The 23,070-nt window shown below is 43.3% G+C and overlaps 1 protein-coding gene across 1 annotated transcript; it reads left to right on the top strand.

Moving 5' to 3' along the window:
* Positions 1-1,662: 1,662 nt before the first annotated feature.
* btbd7 (BTB (POZ) domain containing 7) lies at positions 1,663-23,058 on the top strand. The gene is made up of 11 exons (XM_075447486.1): positions 1,663-2,011; positions 7,533-7,760; positions 9,757-10,896; positions 16,631-16,839; positions 17,380-17,455; positions 17,895-18,055; positions 18,174-18,317; positions 18,639-18,828; positions 19,007-19,185; positions 19,283-19,687; positions 19,807-23,058. Exons 2-11 carry the CDS (start codon positions 7,679-7,681, stop codon positions 20,572-20,574), a joined length of 3,354 nt encoding a protein of 1,117 aa, XP_075303601.1. The 5' UTR covers positions 1,663-2,011; positions 7,533-7,678; the 3' UTR covers positions 20,575-23,058.
* The last annotated feature ends 12 nt before the right edge of the window (positions 23,059-23,070 follow it).

Raw genomic sequence — 23,070 nt, 5'->3', positions numbered from 1 at the left:
TCACTGGTCCTGGGAGGAGTTATTTCCATGGGCCAAAGACACTCATGTAAACATACAGATCAAGTTGTCTTCAAGATAGCAAGATTAGTCTTGTCTGTGAGGCTAAAGATCAAAGTTAACAGAATGGGAGAAAAGCAAAGGTTAAGCTAGACCGATTTAAAGTATCTAAAATATATCTGACCCTTAACAGTGTTCTCTTTAAAATCATCTGTTGGCAGTTATTGTAAATAAGTACATAACAAGAAATCACAGATGATGCAGTAGAGTATTTGGAAACTGCATGTAATCTTAAATGTTCATATAATAACTATAAAGTAAATTTAAATCATTGTGTGACACAATATATATTTATATACTCACACTCTATTTTCATATTGGAGATTCCATAAATGCACAACAAAGTTGCCAATTGAATTTCTTTTACTGGCACTAAATCTGATCGCTTGTGGAAAAATAATTGTTAAAAAATCTTTAAACTCCTTTATCATCTTATCATCCACACATTGACATATTATAAAGCCAGGGTCGTCCACTTTTATCAACTAAAATATGCATATATGTGCTGGTTGACGAGGTAAGCTGCACATGGCTTGACTTTAGTCTCATTCATGTGTTTAGCTCCTTAGTCATTGTCATTAAGTTTTTAAGACATACCAACTTGGCTTTTTATGTATAAATCCTGATTTCTGTTTATCTAAAAAAAAAAAAAAAAAAAAAACTTATATGACCCCAGTATCTATTATATATATTGTTTCCTTCTTGTCGTTCTTTCTTATTTCAATGCGCCGTTTAAACTGATGTGCCAAAGGAACACATTAGATGTATTCTGACGCCCCCATCAGGATACCAAAAGAACTTTATTCAGTCTTAATACTTTTTTAAAAAACATACAAGAGTCGTCTTCGTATCTTTAAAAACAACCCATATTACATTATCAATATCATACCAATTCATTGTATGGTTTCTCTGGTTACATACAAACACTGCACACAGCCAATATGCTAACAGAGATCATTTATAGTCAAAATAAATGTTAGTTAATAGTTATAACATTATTAGTATCAGCCCGAATAAATTCTAATTGGCCAAAACTACCCTCAAGATCGCCTCGTTGCAGTGTAATTTCATATAGGTTTGTCTCTGTAAAAGGGTAATAGTTAATGGACATTGAATTTGCTTATATTATGTTTAATTTGTAATGTCTGCTTTAAATGCTGTTAATCCGTGTAATTATTTACTCGAATTTCTCTAACTAAAAATAAAAAGGAAAGCTGAGAAGCGATGCTTTGGCAGCGGCATATACTGCCACCAATGAATCGCTAGAGGGAGCTCGCAAATGAATTATTGCACAACCTGCTCTGAGTAGCGACGGGCCTCCTAACCAGTCGGCGTTCAACTGGGAATTTGTCAAGGTAACAGAAGTACAGGAAAAGGGTTGCACTGCTTCAAAGGTTAAAGGAACATTCAGAATCCGTTTTATTTTCAGTTTAAATGGTATTACGTTAATTTTTGTACCTAGTTCTAGTCCAGATTAATTTTCTAAATTAGAATATCCAGTACGTGACTGAATAGGACTTTGCTGTTCAGTGTATAATAGTTTAGGGGCTTTATTCTGAAAGTCTCTCCCGGAAGCTCAGGTCACGTTTAAACTAGCTTGGAATTGGTATCTTCGGGATAGGCCATAATAACCACCGAACAAGGCGTTGTGCTACTATGGGGGAAATACCGAACCGAACCGAACCGAGAATAAAAGCGGTTTTGGTTTAGTTCTTGGTCGAGATAGGGGCTGAAAATCCGCCGGAAAGTCGATGCAAGTGGAAATTACTGCATCTCGGGGGTTTAATGTGGACGTTGACGTCGAGCCGTGCGTAATGAGCAGAGTTGGAAAAAGAAGGTGTTGAGCTGCATTTTTTTTTCTCCCTCTGCCACAGACAAGTTGGATCGGAGTGCTGCCGAAACTACGAGGCTATAGGAAGAAAAAAATAATGCCGACGAAGCGCTTCACTTTTCGGTAAGTATCTTTGAATGCTCGCTTTTCAACAGTTGCTTCGCATCTTGCTCGAAGAAAATTGCCGTTTCCCGAGATGTAAAGTCAAAGCGACACAGAGATAGCTAACCCTAGCCTCTGAGGATATGCCACTAATTACAGGGCTGTGGTTATTATGACTGTTCTGACTGGGCTGTCTCAAAATGTTTAGACTTTACTTACCATTTTTATCAGCCGATAGCGATTATCCACTTCATTTTTTGACTCTTAGAAGCACTTTTAACCCCAGCTTCCGTTAAGCAGCGATAGCCCACCAGTAGCCCACAGAGCAACAATAGCTCCCTGATAACGGTAGGCTAACAAAGCCTTTGCAAATTATCGATTTATTCATATATGGCTCTCGGAAAAGGGACACTTCTTTCTGTATGGCGTGGTAAAATCGGTGGAAAAGTTGAGGATGAATGTGGATTTTCACTTTGCTGAGCGACCTACATGTTGCTGATGATTGCCTCTGTGTCAAAGAGTTGTTGACAGGCAGGAATATAGACAGTCACTGCAATCTGCATCTGTATTTAAGGGTTTACTGGAGTGTAGAAGACGCATCATCACTTACAGTAGTCTGGTCATGTCCAACGGGTACTTGGTGTATAATAATTGCTGCAGATTTTCTTGCATTGTGCAGGCAATCCTGTATTGCTTAAACGTTTTTAATCCATCTAAATTTGCTTTTTTTTGTTGCAAAGCTATCCCATGGGATTTTGATAACAGCGTATAAGATGTAAGTTTGTGTCACTAAATCTTTAAGTGATGAGGAGCCATATGCAGACTGTGATAATCCTACGGTAATCTCAGTGAAATTGTGGGCACACTCAGCAGTCTGTTAGCCCGAGTTCTCATAAAGGTGACCTGCGAGCATCTGCCTCTTATCTTTTGCACAAAGCGCAGAGGAGCGCATTTGTTTCTCATTTTTACCAGGTTAAGTATTTGTGTCAGTGCTCCAGGCATGTATAATGACATGTAATTATCAGAGCTGCATGCTCAGGAGTCCATGCCTGGCATGAAAGGCAGTGAACTTGCTAATACTTGCCACAGAGTAACGGTGTTGGCTGGACTTTGGCCTGGATGGTGTTTACACTGGCCAGTTGGATGGAGAACACAATGACAAGCTTTGATACCTCACTTAAGATAAGCACTCATTGTTTCCTGAGTGGCCGTTCATTCTCTGAAGATAAACTGCCAGGCTGTGTTTTCGTGTTGTCACTTGTCTGTGCGCACTTAACGTTTCAGTTTTGAAAAGGTGGTCCTGCTCAGTGTTGGTTTGCACGGCGTGACATTCATCCGCTCAGTTGTCGTCATCATCTTTTTTCACCCAAAGGTCCCAAAAGAAGACGACGCCATAACGCCGCGATGGAAAAATGTAGGTGTTTGGTTTGTGAGTCGTGGCCTCGGGAGCAAAATGTAGACGGCTGACAACGTAGTCGGTGAAATGTCAAATATGCAGCACCACTGTTTATATTGTTGGTTGACACAGGCTAATCCAGAGGCTGCTCACCATGAGTCATCATTGTGGAGACCTTTGTTTCCTCTATCTGTTTCTGTCATTTCAGTGTGATGTCTGTTTTCTAGCCTGTTCCTAGTCCCTCACTTTGCTGGCAGAGTCTATTAAGGCAAATAGCCTGAATAAATGCTGATATAACTGATTGGGGGGAAAAAAATACTGCTGATATAAGCAGCCTGTCCCTGAATTTCTTCTCTATGGTTATCATCATTTTGCAGGGAGTAATTCATTCCGTTCTCCATCCACCTGCAGTCTATTTGATGTGTGCCGTTGACACGTCGATACCATGGAGGTCACTCTTTGTGAGAAAGCTCTGGTTTCTGCGCATTGCTGTATTTCATTTTATGACCCTTTCAGAGCACCTCTGATCGTATCAAATATCCCTATATCCCAGGAGTCATACCGTCTAAAATTACTGTCTATTTTCGAACTGCTGGCTTTCCGAAGCACATAATGGCCAACTCTTCCCACAGGTCATGTAACAGGTTTTTGCGACAGCTAAACTGTTAATTCTTTCCTCTAAGGCCATATCTTTCCTTTTCTGTTGTGAGTCAGGAGAGTAAACGGTCTGCCCTTTCTGTGATCTGAGGGGCTGGACTTTAAAACATGCCAGCATTGGACGAATAAAAAAAAAACCTTCTGAAAACATTAATTTAAAGATCTGCGTATGTAAGAGCTTAAAGGAGAGCTGTGGAGCTGATGTGTGCTTGTAGGCAAAGGAAAGTGTTGTTGGGAAGTATTTCAGTGTTTCTGCTGCTTGGCTCAGTGATTTCTCTTCTTCAGGACATTAGTGTGCATGCCACTGAGCCTAATAAAGCCGTCTGTGAAAATGTGGCCATAACTTCGCTCATTGAGTTCACGGGCAATACAGAAAATAATCTAGTTTTTTTTTTTAATTATATATATTGGAGTCTCATCCATAGTTGAAATATTTCTTGTGTGGTTTTGGTGGATGACATTCGGTTTATGGGGAATAATAATAAAAGGTTGCACTGAAATGATGGAAACGCACTGCTCACACTGCGGGTTGCACACAGGAAAGGAGACCTACATAGCACGTCTTCCATTTTCTCTACCCATGATGAGGAAATCCACATAAAAGATTGATCAAGTGCCCTGTAAGTCATTTGAATAATACATTGGTCTTATCCAGGTGCCAAACATTTTTTGTATGGTGATGGCCAGTTGAAGGCTACATCTATGTTTTGTAAACCCTTGAAAATGGCTGTTTTAGTTGTTGTTTGTTTGTTTTTTAGGATATATCAGTCAATAGCTATGACTTGGGCAAGGTGAGTGGTTTGAAACGGTGCATAGATCTGTGTGTGCTGTGTGTGCAGAGAGATAGGTGGGGGCAGGGAGTGTCTCCTGTCACCTCTCATTAGGGACGCATAGTCCAGCTCGGCCGGCGTCTGCCTTCCCCCGTCTGTGGTGCTGCCCTCCTCTGCTCCCAGCACAAGCACAACAGAGCGGCTCACTGTTTGCGTCTAAACTGCAGAAAAGTGTCTTAATGTTTGCCTGCACAGAGATTATGGCAGAGGTGCTTCTTATTGAAAAGTATGACTCAGGTCTCAGGGAAATAGCTGTCCTAAATTATGCCTTCAGAATTCTGCACTGCAGTTAAAGTTAAGTTTGGTTCCCTCTTTTTGAATGAGTTAAAGCTGCCTCGCTGGGAAGTCACTGTATTATTCAGCCGATGTGTCGATAACTTTGTTTTATTCTGTCTCCCCTAACTCCTTTGAAGACCTCCGCAGCCAAAGTCTGCCTTTTGTAAACAATACAGGATTTATCTTGAGGGGCTTCTTCCTCTCTCTCTGTCTCTCTGTCTCTGTCTCTGTCTCTTTCTCTCTCTCTCTCTGTCTCTCTGTCTCTCTCTGTCTCTCTCTCTCTGTCTCTCTCTCTCTGTCTCTGTCTGTCTCTCTCTGTCTCTCTGTCTGTCTCTGTCTCTGTCTCTCTCTCTCTCTCTCTCTCTCTCTCTCTCTCTCTCTCTCTCTCTCTCTCTCTCTCTCTCTCTCTCTCTCCCTCCCCTGCACATTCAAATTCAATTTCTAATTTTGTCCGAATGAATTCCCTGTGAAGGCGGCACTTATTTAAAGCAATCTAATGAGATAAAGATTAACCAACATTTTTATTAGCGTTCTCGTGTGTGGCTGCTTGGTGACTGTTTGCGCGCGTGGACAAAGAGGTTGTGGTTTTCCCTCGAACCCTCGGGAGACCGTAGAGTGCTGCTCCACAGGGGCAGACACAGTGATTTATTAGTGTGGTAGGTGGGAAAAACTGGCTGAGATAAAACAGATCTCCCATCCAGTCCTCAGTCTCGTCTCAAAGAGGAAAGACAGAATGACAATAAATGCACACTATTTTTTATTTTATTTAAATTTAGTCATTTAATTACATTCTCAGGTGCTGTAATTGTGATTAGAAAGGCCATATTCATTCAAAGCTAAGCTACATCTTTAGTGCAATTGAGAAAATGCCCCTCTGCTTTGGAAAAAGGTACACATATGTGATCTTGGGGCCTGCTTGCTTGTATAAATGAGGCCGGTTATACTTAGTTTGCAATTATTAGCTTGATTAGTTGACAGTATGTTTAGTAAATGAGGGGGCCCTGTTTTCTTTGAAATCAACAAAAGCGAGAGCAGGAAAACCACTCTTGAGAGCTTTGGCCATTGCTGCGGAAATAGGCTATTGTAATAACTGCATGGAGCTTTTTGAAGCTGCTCACTTGTCCCTGCGCCTTAAACACGGCCTTTGACTTTTCAATAACTTTTCTGGTCGCTCAGCTGCCTAAATCAACAACTTCTAATCGGACATCTTGTCCTGTAGAATTAGTGTCGAGTTCAGTAAGTGATTTACATAAGCCTCTGTCGAGGTTGATATCGTTTGTAACAATATTGAGGCAGTACACCGGGTCGTTATCAGTTACCACATTATCTCAATTCGTTTCAGCTGTGTTTAAAGCCGTCCACCGTGAAACCGGTCTAAACAGCGTCACTGTTATGGGTTACATCGGGCAGTTTATTACCTGATTAAAAAAGTTTTATTGCGTCCGTTCGGTTATGGTGCATTTAATCAAAGGGAAAAAGAACAATATAAAATTTCAGTCCTTTTACAAGACACTCCTGATCGCTGCTGGAAGCCCCACAATGCAAACCCCCAATACAACCATGAATTTTAAGGAAAGAAGAAAATGCCTTTTATTGTCACATAAACCTTAACTTTCCACATGCATTTCCCTCTAGCACTGCAAGAAAGTGCAGCTATGATGCAGTGCTCAGTCTGCCTGCACTGACATTAACTGAATGAAGACATAATGGTGGCTCTTGCAGTGAATTTACGATATTGCATCAATATGAATGAGTACATTTTACACAGAGCTCCTAATATCAAAATGATGAGATTGATTTGTTTAATTGCCCCCCCCCCCCCAAAAAAAAGAAGAATAACTATTTCCTGCTACAATATTGATTCAATAGAAGATATGTAAATCCTTCATTGGCCTGCAAATGCTTAAGCCTCTAGGATGGATGAGATTAGTAAAAGAGGACTGGTATGTGCCGGGGCGTAGCTCCTTGTGAAAACCACACTACATCTGCATTAGATTTGTAGCTGACTGCCAATCAATTTCCTGAGGGCAGGAAGAAGAAGTCTCTGTTGACTGAGGTCACTGTTGAAGATTATAGATAAAATCCTGAACACACAGTACTTCGGGCCTGTGAAACAGCTAAGACAACGATGATTCATCACTGCACTGAAATCAACGTGGCTGAATGGATGTGATGGATAGTAATAGAAGTTCCTCTGTTTAACCTCCTTAACATTGACGCCTCTGGCCGTTCGTTATCTTTTTCAGAGTCTACACGGTCCAAGCTCATGTAGTTGTAACGCCTGTGCGATGTTAGTCAGCAAGATTTAAAGTGCAATCACTCCTTGGCTAAAATGTCTTTGTTTTTTTTGTGTGTGTGTGCTCTTTCATCTCTCTCCCTCCAGGCATGGCAGACTGGGCCTGGGGCTCTGAGGATGCTTCAGAGGATCTGCGCCTGACCCACAACTGAGGACTGAAAGGAATACGTAGCCTGAGCAGAATGACTCAGCAAGAGGGGGGACCCCCAAAAAGCAAGTGAAGAGACGTGAGGATGGGTGCCAATGGATCCAGCTATCCACACTCATGCTCCCCACGCATAGGGGGAAATGCACAGGCACAGCAGACTTTTATAGGTAAGTTAATTAGGAGCTTGTTTCCCAGACAGGTTTTTAGTCGGGGGCTGTGCTTTATCCATGCTTCGGAAACTGAAAATGAGTTGTGATCCAGCTGCACAATGGACATAAAGTCAGCTCTGATCCTCTCGTATTTTCTGTGAGCTTATAGTGAAGTGCATCTGTGTTCAAAGAACTATCGGTGTAAAAAAAACAAAAAAAACATGAATTTCTCACTCTGTGTCAAAACTGTTGCCATGACCCTAATTCGATAGCCACTTCTGCAACAAATGCATTCTAATGGGGTCTAGCATGGACAAACTGACACTTTAGATTAGATTAACCTGCTTCCATGGCAACTAATGGTGCAAGAGGTGGGTATTTCTGTGCATGAGAGCTCTTGAACTGGGACATTGACTCATACAATTGACACAAATGCAATAAAAAGCAGTGCCATGTACTTTTCACTGCCATATGGACTTGATGTAGTATCATGAGAGGCAGATGAATAAAAAATAAAAAAAAAGACTTGTTTTCAAACATGTGTTTAGCCAGAACTGTATTTATAGTCGGTGTCGATGTACCTTCTTAGGGTTATTTATTTTTTTTATCTCTGTGACCTTTTTATATGCTGATTGCTTGATACTTTTTTTTTGTTGCCTGGGAGGCACAGTCCCAACCTTATATGCGAAAGTTGTTTTTTTATAACACTTTTTATTTTTGGAGCTGTTCATGTCCTTATCAGAGAATATAGGATAAACACAGAATTAATGTCTTCCTCTCAAATTCTGCCCTCGTCTACTGAAAATCTGTTTGTCAAACAGTGTAGACACTTTTCATTTGTATGAGTGTTTGGTGGTTTATGGTTAGTAAGCGTTTTTGAAGAAAGAGGAAGAGTTGACTTTATGGGCCTTTCCATCTTCTCCTGAAGTCCTCAGCGCCTGGGGGGTTTAGAGAAATGCTGAGCTTAATTTAAATAAGTCTTTCCTTAACAAAAAATGTTGGTTTTCTGTTTCGAAATGACTCGACTCTTTGGTTTTTATACACTTGTACTTCAAATTGAAAGTATTGATTCAGAAGCCAAATTCTCTCAATAGCTACCGGGACCTCTTTCAGAGAGGATCTCCTTGGCAGAACTTCCTCTGACGGACAAGTCCTATATCTCAAGCCAAAGATGTAGTGTAATAAGCAACTTATTATATGAAGATTAAGCTGTTACAAAGAAAGCAGGGGAAGCGTATAAAGAGTCATCTATTTACATTCCAGTTTCACTTTACAGAGTAAAGATGGGAGTAAAGTTTAGGGAAACCACAAGATATGGCCAAAAAAATAAATACTTCTGTAAAGGCGTGAAAAATAAACCCCAAACAAAGGAGCTACAGGATGGTTTAACTCAGTGTTTCTCATTTCCGGTCCTCAGGACCCACTGCCCTGCATGTTTTCGATGTTTCCCTCCTCCAGCACACCTGACTCAAATGATCAACTCGTCATCAAGCTCTGGCCTGATCAGGAGCCATTCATTTGAATTGGGTGTGCTGATCCCGAGGACCGGAATTGAGAAACACTGGTTTAACTGATCAATGCTGCAGCATTGATGCACAACCATGGTCTGCTTCAAGAACAAGTAGCCCTCGCAGTCCCCTGACTTTAACATCACTGAAGATCTGTTGGTGTATGTTGAATATGCTGCGTGTGCAAGAACCCGAGAGTCTAAAAACTGTTTCATCAATAATTAATTCTGTTAGCTGACCGCAAAAGTTGTTTGAAAGATGTGAGATATGTAAAAGGGAGGTTACTTTGTGGGGTTTCCACATTTATAGATGTGCAAAAATGTCGATTTTTGAGCTAAAAAGAAGAACAGTGCAATTATATTTAAAGAAAGTCTAAAGGCAACTCCTGCAAAAAGGCAATTGTTCTTTTTGGCCAGACTTTTACATGCATTTACATCTCGGTAAAATTATAATAGTAGATCATGTAGATGCTTATATTTGATGTTTCTGTCATGTGTTTTTCCAAGGGACCTCATCCTACTCTCAGCAGGGATATGGCTGGGAGTCGAAGCTGTATAGCCTGGAGCACGGCCATGAGCGACCCGCAGACAGGAAGAAGAAGAGCCTCGGTTTGGCAACTCTCAAACGGAGGTTCATTAAAAGGAGGAAGTCTAGTCGCTCAGCAGATCACGCGCGGCAGATGCGGGAGCTTTTATCAGGGTGGGACGTTCGTGACACAAACGCTCTGGTGGAGGAGTATGAGGGAACAGCCGCCCTCAAAGAGCTGAGCTTCCAGGCCAGCCTGGCTCGTGCTGAGGCCCCCAGCTTGCAGCGGAACCTCGCGGTCCTCTACCAGCACAAGTACTGCACTGATGTAGACCTCATCTTCCAAGGTACTTGTTTCCCAGCTCACAGGGCCATCCTCGCTGCCCGCTGCCCCTTTTTCAAAACATTGCTGTCCTCATCGCCTGGTTATGGGGCAGAGGTTCTCATGGACATTGAGACAGCTGGCATTGATGTCCCCATGTTCTCTGCCCTGCTTCATTACTTATACACTGGGGAGTTTGGAGTGGGTGGAGCAGAAGATACCCGGCTGCAAAATGTGGACGTACTGGTCCAGTTAAGTGAGGAGTTTGGCACACCCAACTCTCTGGAGGCAGATATGAAAGGCTTGTTTGACTACATGTGCTACTATGACGCTCTCCTCAGCTTCTCCTCAGACTCTGAGATGATAGAGAGCTGTAACGAGAGAGGGGCTTTGGCTGCAGCACGAACAGGGGGCTCAGGCAGCGGGGGCCCGGGGACCCCAGACGAGGACCTCAGGGCACACAAGGCTATCCTCTCCGCACGCTCCCCTTTCTTTAGGAACCTTTTGCAGAGACGTATTCGCACCGGAGAGGAAATGACAGAGCGCACATTGCAGACACCCACCCGAATAGTGTTGGACGAGTCCATCATCCCACGAAAATACGTGCAGGTCATTCTTCACTGCATGTACACGGATGTAGTTGAGCTCGGACTGGTGCTGCGTGGCAGCCCTTCAGCAGGCAGCCTTGGTGAGGTGCAGGCCCTTGTTTCAGGGGGCCGCGGCGCCAGCACACGCACCGAGGAGGCCATGGAGCTGTACCATATTGCTCTATTCTTGGAGTTCAACATGCTGGCTCAAGGTAAGTCCTAATCGCACTCAAATTGATACTCGAAGACGTAGAAACATTAGTTACGATCTCTTCACACACGCTGTGTAAGTCCAATTGTCTACACTGTTGTACTATTGTCTTGTTTGCACTATTCTATCATGCTCATTAATTTATGTTGCATTTGATCCAAAATCAAATTGACTGGACCGTTGCTTTGTGATATTCAAATTTTTTTTTTCTAATTGCGATATGAGGCAATACAGTACAATCAGCGATTTGGGAGTAGTGTGCTCCGCACTTTTTAGTGTGGTTCCATTCCTTAATAATTACTTCCTTCCTGTTCACTGACTACACAAATCTCAGTGCTGCCAAGGTCTCCACCACAAATTGCTTAGAACCCTAAACACTGTCTGTGATAATGTTGTTAAACAGCCTTGATCATGAATTTCAAAGCCAATTTGCTTGTCCAGTTTGTCATAATTATAGTGTCTGTGTCTATGGTCTCCATACTGTGAGGTAGATTTGTTTAGTTTTTGTCAGATGCCTTGCAAGACTCAAGGTCACTATAATCTCTTCCTTTGTGCATTCATATAATTGTTCAGTGCCTTGATATTTTTCCCTCAGTACGGCTGTGCAGATCAGACTGGAGTGAAACGGTGCTGCTGACTGTGTTGATTATTAGTACTGTGGCTGGCAGGAGCATATCGATACATGCTGGAGGGTTTGTCTGTGTCTCTGGGAGCAGGCAGCTTACTGTCTGGTACATACAGCCCATCTGAGCCTCTGTAAACACTTTATTGCTGCTCTACCTTTACTCAGATTACAATGTCTTTTTGACTTTTGCCTCAGTTTCAGAGTGACTCCTTTTAACATGCTAAATTTGAAAGCCATTTGTGACTTGAACTAGCTGTTTTGTCACCAGCACCTCTTCCAAAGTGACTTGTCTTAGCACTGTGCAGTTTCAAGCACACACTAAAAGCTTTTAATCCAAGTAAAATTGCCATAAATATTACTTGAAACATGGATGGCCCATCAGAACTGAGACTCAGTAGGTGTCTACACAATGTTTCAAAGTGTATTATCTGTCATTACATCCTGATACAGAACCATGATAATGCGAGGTAGTTTGTTAGATGGTGATATAAGATGCATTTCGCTTAGAGTTCCAGCTGACATGTTCATTTAATAACACCAAGTTACATTAATATTTACCATAAATAACATCCTCCTAACATTTTGTTCTAACTCCAACCCCCACACTGAGGTTGTTTCTGTGGCTTACAGGCTTTTACTGGGAAGTATAAGTAAGAATGTGCAGATTTATCATCTATCATCAGATATATAATCCTTTGCATTTACTATTATTTGTACAAATTAATTTTTGGAAAATTAGAACAGAATGTCTCTTTTTGTGAACATGGAAGCTTGTAAAAAAAAAAAAAAAAACGATTTTTAAAAGCACAGGATCAATCCGAAGAAGCTGCTAGTTTGACTGTATTGACGGGAGGGTTGAAAATGAGTAAACTGTATAGGAGCATTGCGGTGGTCTGAACAGCACTGAGCATGAAGAGCATACACACAGCTGGTTAGACGCCACCTCTCGCACTCAGGCGTTGGGTTTCGCTCTCAGGGTCATTCTGGCAGCTTAAACCAGCAAACAGGCAAATGGTGTCATCCCCACACACCATCCCCTGCTCTTCCCTCCCACCCCACTCACCACAAGCTCCTACTCCAGGATATTTTTATCCTCTCCGCTTCATCTCCTGCTGTTGTGCTGAGATCATATCAATTCCCATGAAACCTCAGTGTGGAATGCAGTGAGATGGTTGAGGTTGACCTGGTGTCATTTTATTAGAGTCTCTTTGCCCATTCTGTAATTCCCCTTCTTTTTCACATTCCTCTTATTTTCTTTTTTCTGATTTTTATTTTTTAAAATCTTGTAAAGTCCAAAGATGATGCCATCTTCCCTTTTTTTTGTGGGTCAATTGTGAAAGTAGAATTTTCTCCGAGTCCATCCCTGCTGCTTCAGACCGAAGTAACTGCAGGGTCTCCTTAGGAAAGAGCAGAGAGGCTTATGTCAGGGGTTTCTTATGGAGAAAGCCCTCTAATCTGTCACGCAGTCTTCCCCCTTATGTGCTTCTTTACTACTTCACTCTGAATATATGAAGTTCTGGCTGTGGGGGTTTTGGTTAGAGCTTATTAATTCTCAAGACATGCATCCCTTTATGACTAGATCTCACTCCCAATGATGGCCAGAATTAAAAGCCTTATTAATTTTTTAAGTGCGCCGCAGAGCTGCTGTGGTTTGTGTAATTCCTTCTCTCCCTCCGTTCTGACTGCCTGACCGATGCTTTCAGTACCCTGTCTTATTATTTAACCGTGTTGACTGAAGTCCCAGTTTTCGGTTTAATCCACTAAAAATGATTTACATGCGCAAGTTTGTTTACATAGCACTGAGTGTAGCAAACGTTTTAAAGGTGCAGTTTGTAGGGGGGAAAAAGGGTTCAGATTCAACCACAGTTATCAACAGAGTTGGAAAAAGCAGTAACCATGACAAAGTTTAAAAAACGCCTTTGTGCTATGTAGCTGAGATAAACAACAGATACTTTTGGGATGGACCGCATTTTCCCGTAATACCGCTTTGCACCTATAGATGGGATGTTTGTCATCGTAATATCTAGTCTCCCCGTGGAGCCAACGGGAACAAGAAGAGGAAATGGAGGTACATGGAGCTTAGAGCTCCATGGTAATTAAAACACTTCTGGAAGCTTCTGGCAAGCAAACCTTAACTTCACCGCCACCCCCGTCCAACAAAGAAACTGCGTTCAGCAGCAATGAGCCAAAATGAGGGTAGATGACCCAGTAAAGGACTGAAATATGATGCAGATTTTTTTCCTCTGGACTGGTAAAAGCCTGGGATATTAATTTTGCGTATGAAGTTTTTGTTGTAATTATAACTTTTCTCTGCAATGCTGGGTTGTTTTGTGTAAACGCACTGGGGGTGCTGAGCCTCCTCTGTGTGATCTACAAGGGAAACGGTGGCAAGTCAACAAGGATGCATTTTTTGTTCCGATGAACCCATGAGTAAAACAGAGCTTTAATAAGCACGTTTACATCACACTTGGGGGGAAAAAACACAAGTGGACTTTTAAAATGCGTGTAAAATGTGTTAGTCCAACCAAAATTGGATGAAATCAGTTTTTTATAGCCGGACTATCGCACCCAAATAATGAGCTTGTGGTTCAAATTGTTCCTGCATGTTGATTGTTGGTGCTCAGCTTAGCTCGACTTTTTGTAAAAACACTAAAGCGCAAGTTTATATTTATGCAGCAGAATTCCTGATAAAGCTGCCCTTATTCCAACATTTGTCTATTGCGTTTGTCAAACGGCTCAACGCATCAGAAACTGTGACTGATAAGAAGTCCATTAAGAATATGGGCCAGTTTGTGGTGGCTTAAAGCATTTTCAGACTGTCGCTCTGCTCTAATAAAATCCTGAGTTTATAACTGCAGCGCATCTGACAAAATAAAGGCATAAAGGCAACATCTGTGCAGTGAATTCATGTACGATTATCTTCCTCAGAGAAAGTTAGAAGCTGCAGGATGTCTTGCACATTTTCTCACACAGTCCACAGTGTTGTGGCTTAGTACATACATGCATGTAACCATACTTAGTGGTAATGTTTTCTGCCGTGCTTGTGCTAAAAACCGCGCTAGTCGTGTAATGTCAACAGCACGCGTGTAAAGTTAGCCATGTTATTGTGTCAGGCTTGCAGAGTATATTATTGTATGCTGTTAGTTGGCTATTTTCTTGCCATTATCATGATTTTTTTTTTTTTTTGTTCTTTTCAGTTCAGATTAAAAGAGCCAGTAGTGAATCAACAGGCAGCAGAGACCATGAAAGCGTTTTGTCTGTTGTCATCTCACTGGGGGGGTTAGACTTATAAATAAATTCATCTTGAAAAAGAATGGAAATGTATACCCCGTCTGGTGAAACTCTACCTCCTTGTGATCATTTTTGAAGACCAAAGTTAAGAAAATCCTCCTTTAACTGGCTTAGGGCCTCTGTGTTGTAGTCACAGAGCTCCAAACAAATACAGCAAGACACAAAGCGTATGTCCCCCAAAGTTGGTGTTGAGCTGATTCTTGCTGCTCCTGCTGTTGTGTTGATATTCCTGTCAGTCTGCTAAGCTCCAGTGAATGTGGTATGCCACCCGTGGAGAGAAAAGGAGGAGGTATAGTATTAGATATAATGCTGATTCTTATCTCCAGCTCATAATAGAAGTGCTGTGTTTTAAAAGACTGGCTGTCGCTGTGAATTCTAACAGGCTAACACACAGCAGAGCTGTTTGCTTTCCTGTCCCACTGCTCCCGGGTGGGGCATTGCTTCCCTCTGTGGGGGTAGCAATGCTTTCACAAGAGGGCAGAGATGCAAAGGTAAAAGACTTGAATGAGGTGAAACACTTTCCATAAGATGGACAGCACGGCGACCTGTGATGGACAAGGAGAGACAGATGTTGGGAATCCATTCCCTCTTCCGCTCGGTTAACGGCAGATAGAAAAGGCCAAGCGCAATGAAATGCATTTCAGCTTCATCCGTCTTCTTAACGATGCAGGATTATTACCCGTCAGACACCGAGGGCGCCGGCTATGTGTTATTCCAGCTTATTATTACAAATAAAGATGGCCAAAAAGGACAGTGCATCTTAACTGCGTATCTAAGTGATCCATATGCTTGTGCATTATCCCGTAAGTGAGGTTGTTCTGATCTTCAAAATGTGAACATATTGCTTGGATGGACTTGAAGCTTTTGATTCAAAAGCATCACTTGGGGCATCCCTCTGAAGTCTGGTGTCCAATTTCCCAGAGCGTGCGTCAAAGTGGTTGTTAAGAGCCGGAAGGGCTGCTCAGATTTTCTGTATTTAGATAAGATTTTCCCACAGGAGCAATGTTGCTAGCCCAACTATGAGCTGACGGACACAGAGACCTGGAATGGAGCAAGCTTATATTTCAGTTCAGAGAAGCTCTGATTGGACCCTTTATCTGAATAGATTTGGATTTTTGTGTTGAACATTAACTATCAGGGAGTGGCTTTTACTAAGAGCTACTGCAGCTCTGGCTTGTTGGGGATTGGCTTTAATGTGCCTTACCAAACAAATCGTATGCTAATCTGAATGGACATTGAGGAGTTTAATTCTACCGAAATGGAACCCTCTTAGATTTAGTGTGACTCTGAGTGCCAATGTTGGCTGAATTTGCAAAGCGTACTTCTTTTTTGAATGGCAAGAGCAGCAGGTACATAATTCCCTAAGCCTTCTGTGGCTTTTTAATGCATTTTTTATTTATGCACACAAGTGTGTACACATTCGCAAAGTGTGTGTGCTGGCGCACTGGCAGCCCATTTCCTCGGGCTGCTGTGTTTACTTAACACGGTGAAGGGAAGGCAGCTTGAGACTGAAACACATCAAGGTATCAAAGGCATTTCTGTGGGTTGGTGTGTTGCAGGGTAAAGCCATGGCCTGCTGTTCTGGTATGTGCTCTGATTTAGGAAGCGCAGCATGGAGGATGTGGGGGCTACTAGGAGTCTCCCTGGGTCAATGAAAAAGAGTCACAACTACTGACGGGAGTGGCTACAGCAACTTTATCAGTTTAGCTCAATGGTTGTCATTTGGTTTTTATTTTAACATGGTTTCAATTTTACACATGTGGCTCCTGGACGGAATGTCGAGGTGTGAATTGTTTGTCTTTCTCATTGACTCTCTCAGGCTGTGAGGACATTGTTGTGGAAAGCTTGTCCCTGGACTCCCTCGTCCCCATTCTCAAGTGGAGCTCCCAGCCGTATGGTTCTAAGTGGGTCCACAGGCAGGCCATGCACTTCCTCTGCGAGGAGTTCAGTCAGGTTGTCACCTCTGACGTTCTCTTTGAGCTCAGCAGAGAACACCTTCTCAGCGCAATTCAGTCCGACTACCTACAGGTAAGATTTCACCACCTGTCAGTTTGTTACCATCCTCCGGGGCACTTCGCAGCGTAGAAAGTTTAATTAATAGGTGCCTGACTTGTTCACAGTGATTACTTAAAAAAAGAAAAAGGCAAAATTATATGAATTTACATGAATACAGTCCTTAGTCCCATTCATACACAATACTCACGTTTCAAATGGACTGCTGTGTACATTGAGTTTCCAGGACTGACGGGCACTTTTCCCTCGAGGGAAGTGCCTTCAAGCCCAGAACTCCATCAAAGCCGAGTTTTCATCTGCACTGCCAACCGAGTCAGTCAGCAGACCAGATGGTTGAGTTGAAGTGTTGTAATCAAACTACATAAACAAACGGGGCCAGAGCTTTGCTTGGACACAGCCTGAACAAGGCACTGAATGTGCATTTTAACCTTATCCTCATTCAACAGCTTCCAACGTCTGTTCTCCAAGATATCTACCCTTGTCCTATTAATATTTTTGTGTCTGTCTTTGTCCCTGTCCTCTATCTTTCTCTCTGTGCCTTGGTTTCATTTACAGGCGAGTGAGCAGGACATACTCAAGTATGTTGTTAAGTGGGGTGAGCAGCAGCTTATTAAGAGGATGGCAGACAGGGGTAAGATAATACACACTATAATTACCCTCTCAGCAGCCCCCCTAATTGCTCTGAGGAAATTGCCTACTTACCCGAGCCCCCAAAATGCACTTAAAAGGAAAAAAATTAACTAACTTAACCTTTGAAATGACATCAACGATAAAGTGGCTCATTAGTCATATCGTCGTCTGCACTAGCATAATGATAAATAAGGTCTTTGTAAGGTCCATGGTCATTTTGCAAGGGCGAGCAACATCAGAAACATGAGTGATGCTGCACGCGTTGCCATATTTATCTACAACTTGTTAAATTCATCCAGTCAGACAATGTGAAAAAATAGCCTGCAGGCTCAAGGCTTAATAGCTTTAAAAGTGTAATCATAGTTGCAAAAAAAATAGTCATGTTCATAAGCATTATATTAAAAAGTTGCCATTGGCGGTTCCTGTCATTGCTAATCCAGAGCCCAACTTGTTGAGCGGCACAGCTCACAGCGTAAACAAGAGGGGAGTGAAAAGGAGAGACCTGGATGTGGAGGAGCTGAAGGAGATCCTGTCTCCCCTCCTGCCCTTTATCCGGACCGAGCACATCTTGCCTCCCAACAGTGACGTCCTCGCTGACGCGGTCAGTGCTCCTTCTTCTGCCTCTTTTTAGCTGCCGTGTTTGTACAAGTGTGTCAGAGTCACTGTGACCTTCATATGGTAGGCTTAACATTGACCCATGTTGTTCGTACTGCTCACAGCTTAAGAGGGGTTTGATAAGCACCCCTCCTTCAGACATGCTGCCCACAGCTGAGGGGGGGAAAGCCCATTCCTGGTTACGGCAGAAGAACGCAGGCATCTATGTGCGTCCTCGCCTCTTCTCCCCTTATGTGGAGGAAGCTAAGGTGAGGCTCACCAGAGAAAGACCTCAGACATGCTAAAACTATCCATGTCCATTTGTTGCTCTGCATATTAACAATGTGGTATTCAATAACAGCCTCCATCATCTTGACTGAAAGTAGCATTATGTTCTTTTGCAAAATTTCTTAATGACTTCTAGACCCCATCAGGGCCATGAATATTAATGATCATATCCTTAGACTTATAGGAGTCATGATTAAATGAATTGCCAGTCAAGTGGAACAAATTAGCAAAATGTACTCCATGTCCTTGAGTTTCACTCGGGATTCTTTTTTCTTTTCTTTTTTTTTCCCCCATGTCCTCAGTCTGCGCTTGATGAAATGATGGTGGAGCAGACAGACCTGGTACGTTTGCGACTTGTTCGCATGTCCAACGTCCCAGACACACTCTACATGGTGAACAATGCTGTGCCTCAGTGCTGCCATATGATCAACCATCAGCAAATGGCAGTCAACTCAAGCACAGCACCTTCAGTTGTGGCTAATGAAATTCCAGGTAAGGAAATCTTTCTCAATAATATGAGTAAGTGTAAATAAAATAGACAAATTGCTCAAGAATCCTTAAATAATCATGTTTATTTGCTCCTTTGAGCAGCAACAATATTGAAATCAATGAGCTACTTGGATGTTGCAGTAAAACAATGAGACCAGTGTGCATTCTTTGCCTTTTTCAGTGCCTCCGCTGTCTCGAGTGAAAGATATGATCCGGAGACTGCATGAGCTGAGGCACACAGAGCAGGTCCAGAGAGCTTATGCCCTCAACTGTGGCGAGGGCGCCACAGTCAGCTATGAGCTGCAGCTGCGGGTGCTGAGGGAGTTTGGTCTGGCAGACGGAGCCACTGAGCTGCTTCAGGTAAGGGACATGGGACATGAACAGAGTGTTAAGGCAGAATACACAGAAGAAAGAAAGTTGGATGTAAACTTATAGCGCCTGTTCTTTTTTTCCTCAGAACCCATATAAGTTCTTTCCTGATGAGCGGTTTGGAGACGAGAGTCCAATCCTGGCCCTGCGCCAGGTGGGTCGCTGTCGGGTGAACAGCAGTCCAGCCATGGACAGCATGTTCACAGAGCTGGAAGGGGTAGCAGGCTTCCACCCGCCCCTACCTCCTCCCCCTCCCCCATACCACCCCCCTGCCACACCCAGTCACGCCCAGCTCAAGGGTGCCTGGCGCCCCCGTGTTCCCATGCCAACCCCCACTCGTTCCTTCTCCTACCCCTGTAACCGCACTCTGATCCAGCGCCATGCGGCCTCCAAGCATGGGGGCTCGGAGTACTCCTCTGTGCCCAGGCCCCAGCCCCCAGACTGCACCAACCCTCAGGCTATGGGCCGAACTTTGCTTTCAGACCAGCAAGCGGTGAGTTTGAGTGTGAGACTCCCCATAGTTCTCGTTTGTCTACATTGACTCTAATGTTCTCGGGTAATTAATATCCTGACAGTCAGCCAGGTAATGTTACTGTATCTGTTTTCTTGCAGATGAACATGGAGCCTGTTATGAGGGAGTTCATGCCTGACATTGCACTTGGTGTCTCAGTCATGTCCCTGAGGGAGCAGCACATGGACAGGGACAGCTCTCACAGCCCCATGGGCCCTTCAAGCCATCACTTGCCCCATGGCCACTGCCCTTCTGCCCACCTCAGCCACAGTCATGGTCCTGGACATGGCCACTCCTGCAAGAGACATGCTCCTGAACCCAAACTGGAGGCTCAAGCTGAGTTCCCCGACCTGTATGACTTCTCCTGTCGACCTGCAACCCCCACCTCCTCTCATCCCCTGCCCTCCTTTGCAGGACCAGACCTCTACAGCCACAGCTGCAATCCATCCAGCCCCTATCCTCCCCCTTATGTTTCTGACTCTCAGCCACAGGGCCACATGCAGGGACGGACTGCCCCAGACCCACTACGACTGGATGTCCTCAGTATAAAATCTCAAAGGCATGACGGAGTCCTTGCCAGCCCCTCAGGGGCCCAGCCTAGGATGGGACATATCCCAAAGGGGCGCTCAAATGAGACAGACCTGACTCACGGATTAGGCCATTTACGGTCGCCCAGTGGAAATATGGACAGCTACGAAGAGAGGCACATAGGACAGAGAGACGCCCAAGAGGAAATGGTTCTGGCTGGAGAAACATCAGGCCCGGGGCCCCTCCAGCAGCCTCACAGAAACAGTGTCAGTGAGGAGCTCGTCCGAGACCGCAGGTCACCCAGCAAACCGGACTACCCTTATAAGAAATCTGCACTTTAACCCCAGTTCAGGACCAGGGGGTTGAGTTTAGAAAAGGGAAAAAGTGATGAGTGGCTGTCCATCAAGATGGACAGCAAAGCACTAAATGTGTGCCTGCGTGTATGTGTGTGTGTTAAAGAGGAGCAGGGAAAAGTGGTTGTGGATGGTTGCTATTTATAGAATCTGTCCTTTTGTCCTACCTCTATCACGCTGTGCTATCCATCACACGGTCGGAGTATAGGCAGAGTTAGAGATGTTGGTCAGCTGTTGGTGCACGGCTGCCTAGTCCTGCCGGTTTAGAGGATTAGTGGGAATTTTCTGGGATGGAATAATCTCTTGGCTCTGATTGTTAAGAAAGAGGGTGACTCTATGCCGTGTGAATGCTGCATGAGGAGGTCGCAACACTAACACGGCTCTGTTATGAACCGATGGTTGAACAAAGACCGTCGGTTGGCCCTGTTGTCTCTTGCAGAGAATGGGAAGATCGACAGATTAGAATCTCAGTTTACACAAGCGAACAATGGCACACGGCCTGAGACAAAGTATTATGATAAAATTATAAGTCATATGTAAATATGTCGGGCTGTATTCTTTTGCTCCCACGACTTACACTTTCCATTTCTTTCTTCGTGTCTGTAATGAACCATTTGACCAGTTTCTCCCTCCTGACTCTGATTCTGCACTGCTGATGAGTAACGGGCTGAGACTTTGTCACACAATGCAGGAATTGGATCCGACAGGAAGTAGGTCATCAGAGCTCGTCATTCTCCAGTGTCTGAGCCTGATAATTGTGTCAGGTGTTAACTATTACAGCTGCTCCGTCTCGCTTAGAAGCAGAATCCTGGTGTTTTCAGCTGGGCGGCATGGGTCACGAGGATCATGCGCGGATTTATTGCTGACATACGGCGAAAGATATCGGGGCGCCATGTTGACTGACGTACAGTGGTCCAACTTTGATACACACAGGTGTTAAGACAATCTCAGTGCTGTACACTCTCTTTGGTCCGTACATATCAGAGTCTTGGGTGAATAACCAGTCTTTGGCTCAGAGCAAGTAGCTATTGTGTTAAAGTTCCCTCCTGCTCTGTTTAGCATAAAGTACACACATCTAAAGCCTTAACAAGTGCTTAGAATATTCCGTTTTAGCTACATTTATTCAGTTAAGTACAATATCATTGTCTCGCAAACCCCAGTTCACTACAGACACGTGCACTGCATTTTTCCCAGGTGATAGAGGTGGATTTCACAAAACTCAAACGCTTAAACCATGAGTATACATTAGGCCTCCGTTTTTTGTTTCTCCCCCTTATGGGAGATTGTGGATATGCATAGGCAGTGTTGATACTGTTAAATATACTGTTAGAGACCCGCTGCAGCTGTAGCTCCACAACCCTGCAACATAAGCCGGTTACAGCTCCCAGCTGGTACACAACTTCACATTACAAGTATCATTGCACTGTAGGAGCCATCTGTTTATCAGCTGAAGGGAAGAAGAACAAAGACTCTCGAACAAAAGGAAACCTATATTGAAGAAAAGTTGGCGATTGCTGGCTCAAATCTCCAATTGAATTTGTATATAATGAATTTAGTTCCACACGTTCTTATGAATTTTTAATGGTTTCTATCACATTTTAGTGGTTGTTGAAGGTCTGTGTTTTTACTGTAGTGGACAACACTGTGTACTTGTCTTTGTCATGAAATCTCACTAAGAATGTGTGGTTTAAAAAGAAAAAAAAAAGAAAACAAAAAAAAGATTGTCTCAGAATCAGTTCTTTCTTAAATGTTATGCATTCAGAGCAGTTGTTCTGTATCGTAGGTGATGTGGATTACCATGTTGGTAGAGATGTCCCCCCCCCCCCCCCCCCCCCCTTCTCTCCTCCTCTTTTTTTGTCTTCTTTAAATGTAACAGGAATATGTAGAGGATCTGAAGACATTAGCTTTCTGCTTTGCAGTGATGGGGTTGCCAAGCAGAAAAATCATTTTTCCATCCAAGTTGCTTCATGGGGAAAAAATGCAAAACTCCAGATTCCTCCCCATGTTCATGTCGGGTAGTTTTTTTTTTTTTGTTTTTTTTTTCTCTTCCCGGGATGATGTTCCATTGAGTAAAAGTCCTGGTTTTGCTCTTTGCTGTAGTCAGTGCCTTCCCCTGCCTGCGGCTGGGCTTTTATTGGAGAAGTGACTTTGATGTCTATGCAAGCTCTTTTCTACCAGCTTACCAGCCTGCATCAAGTAGTTCTTTCAAATCTCATGTAGCTTGTTTTTTGTGTAGTGTTATTTAGCACTTTTTTTTTTTTTTTTGGAAACTGAACCATCTGAAATGTGTGATTGCTTGTGTTGAATTGTAACAGGTACATTGTACTTGTATCATAGGAACCACATTTGTAGACTGATTTTAGGTTGCATTTAGTTTCACTGAATCTATTTTTCTACTGTCACCTCAAAAGGTGCATAACAGTGGTCTACTTGGGCATCCTCAAAATAAACAGTTTGATATTATGGAAATCATTTGATCTCGAT

This window comes from Odontesthes bonariensis, chromosome 17, assembly GCF_027942865.1.
Source record: "Odontesthes bonariensis isolate fOdoBon6 chromosome 17, fOdoBon6.hap1, whole genome shotgun sequence".
In the NCBI taxonomy this organism is placed as follows: Eukaryota; Metazoa; Chordata; class Actinopteri; order Atheriniformes; family Atherinopsidae; genus Odontesthes; species Odontesthes bonariensis.
Note: the sequence above shows the minus strand (reverse complement) of the source record. Positions and strands in the feature narration are given on the sequence as shown.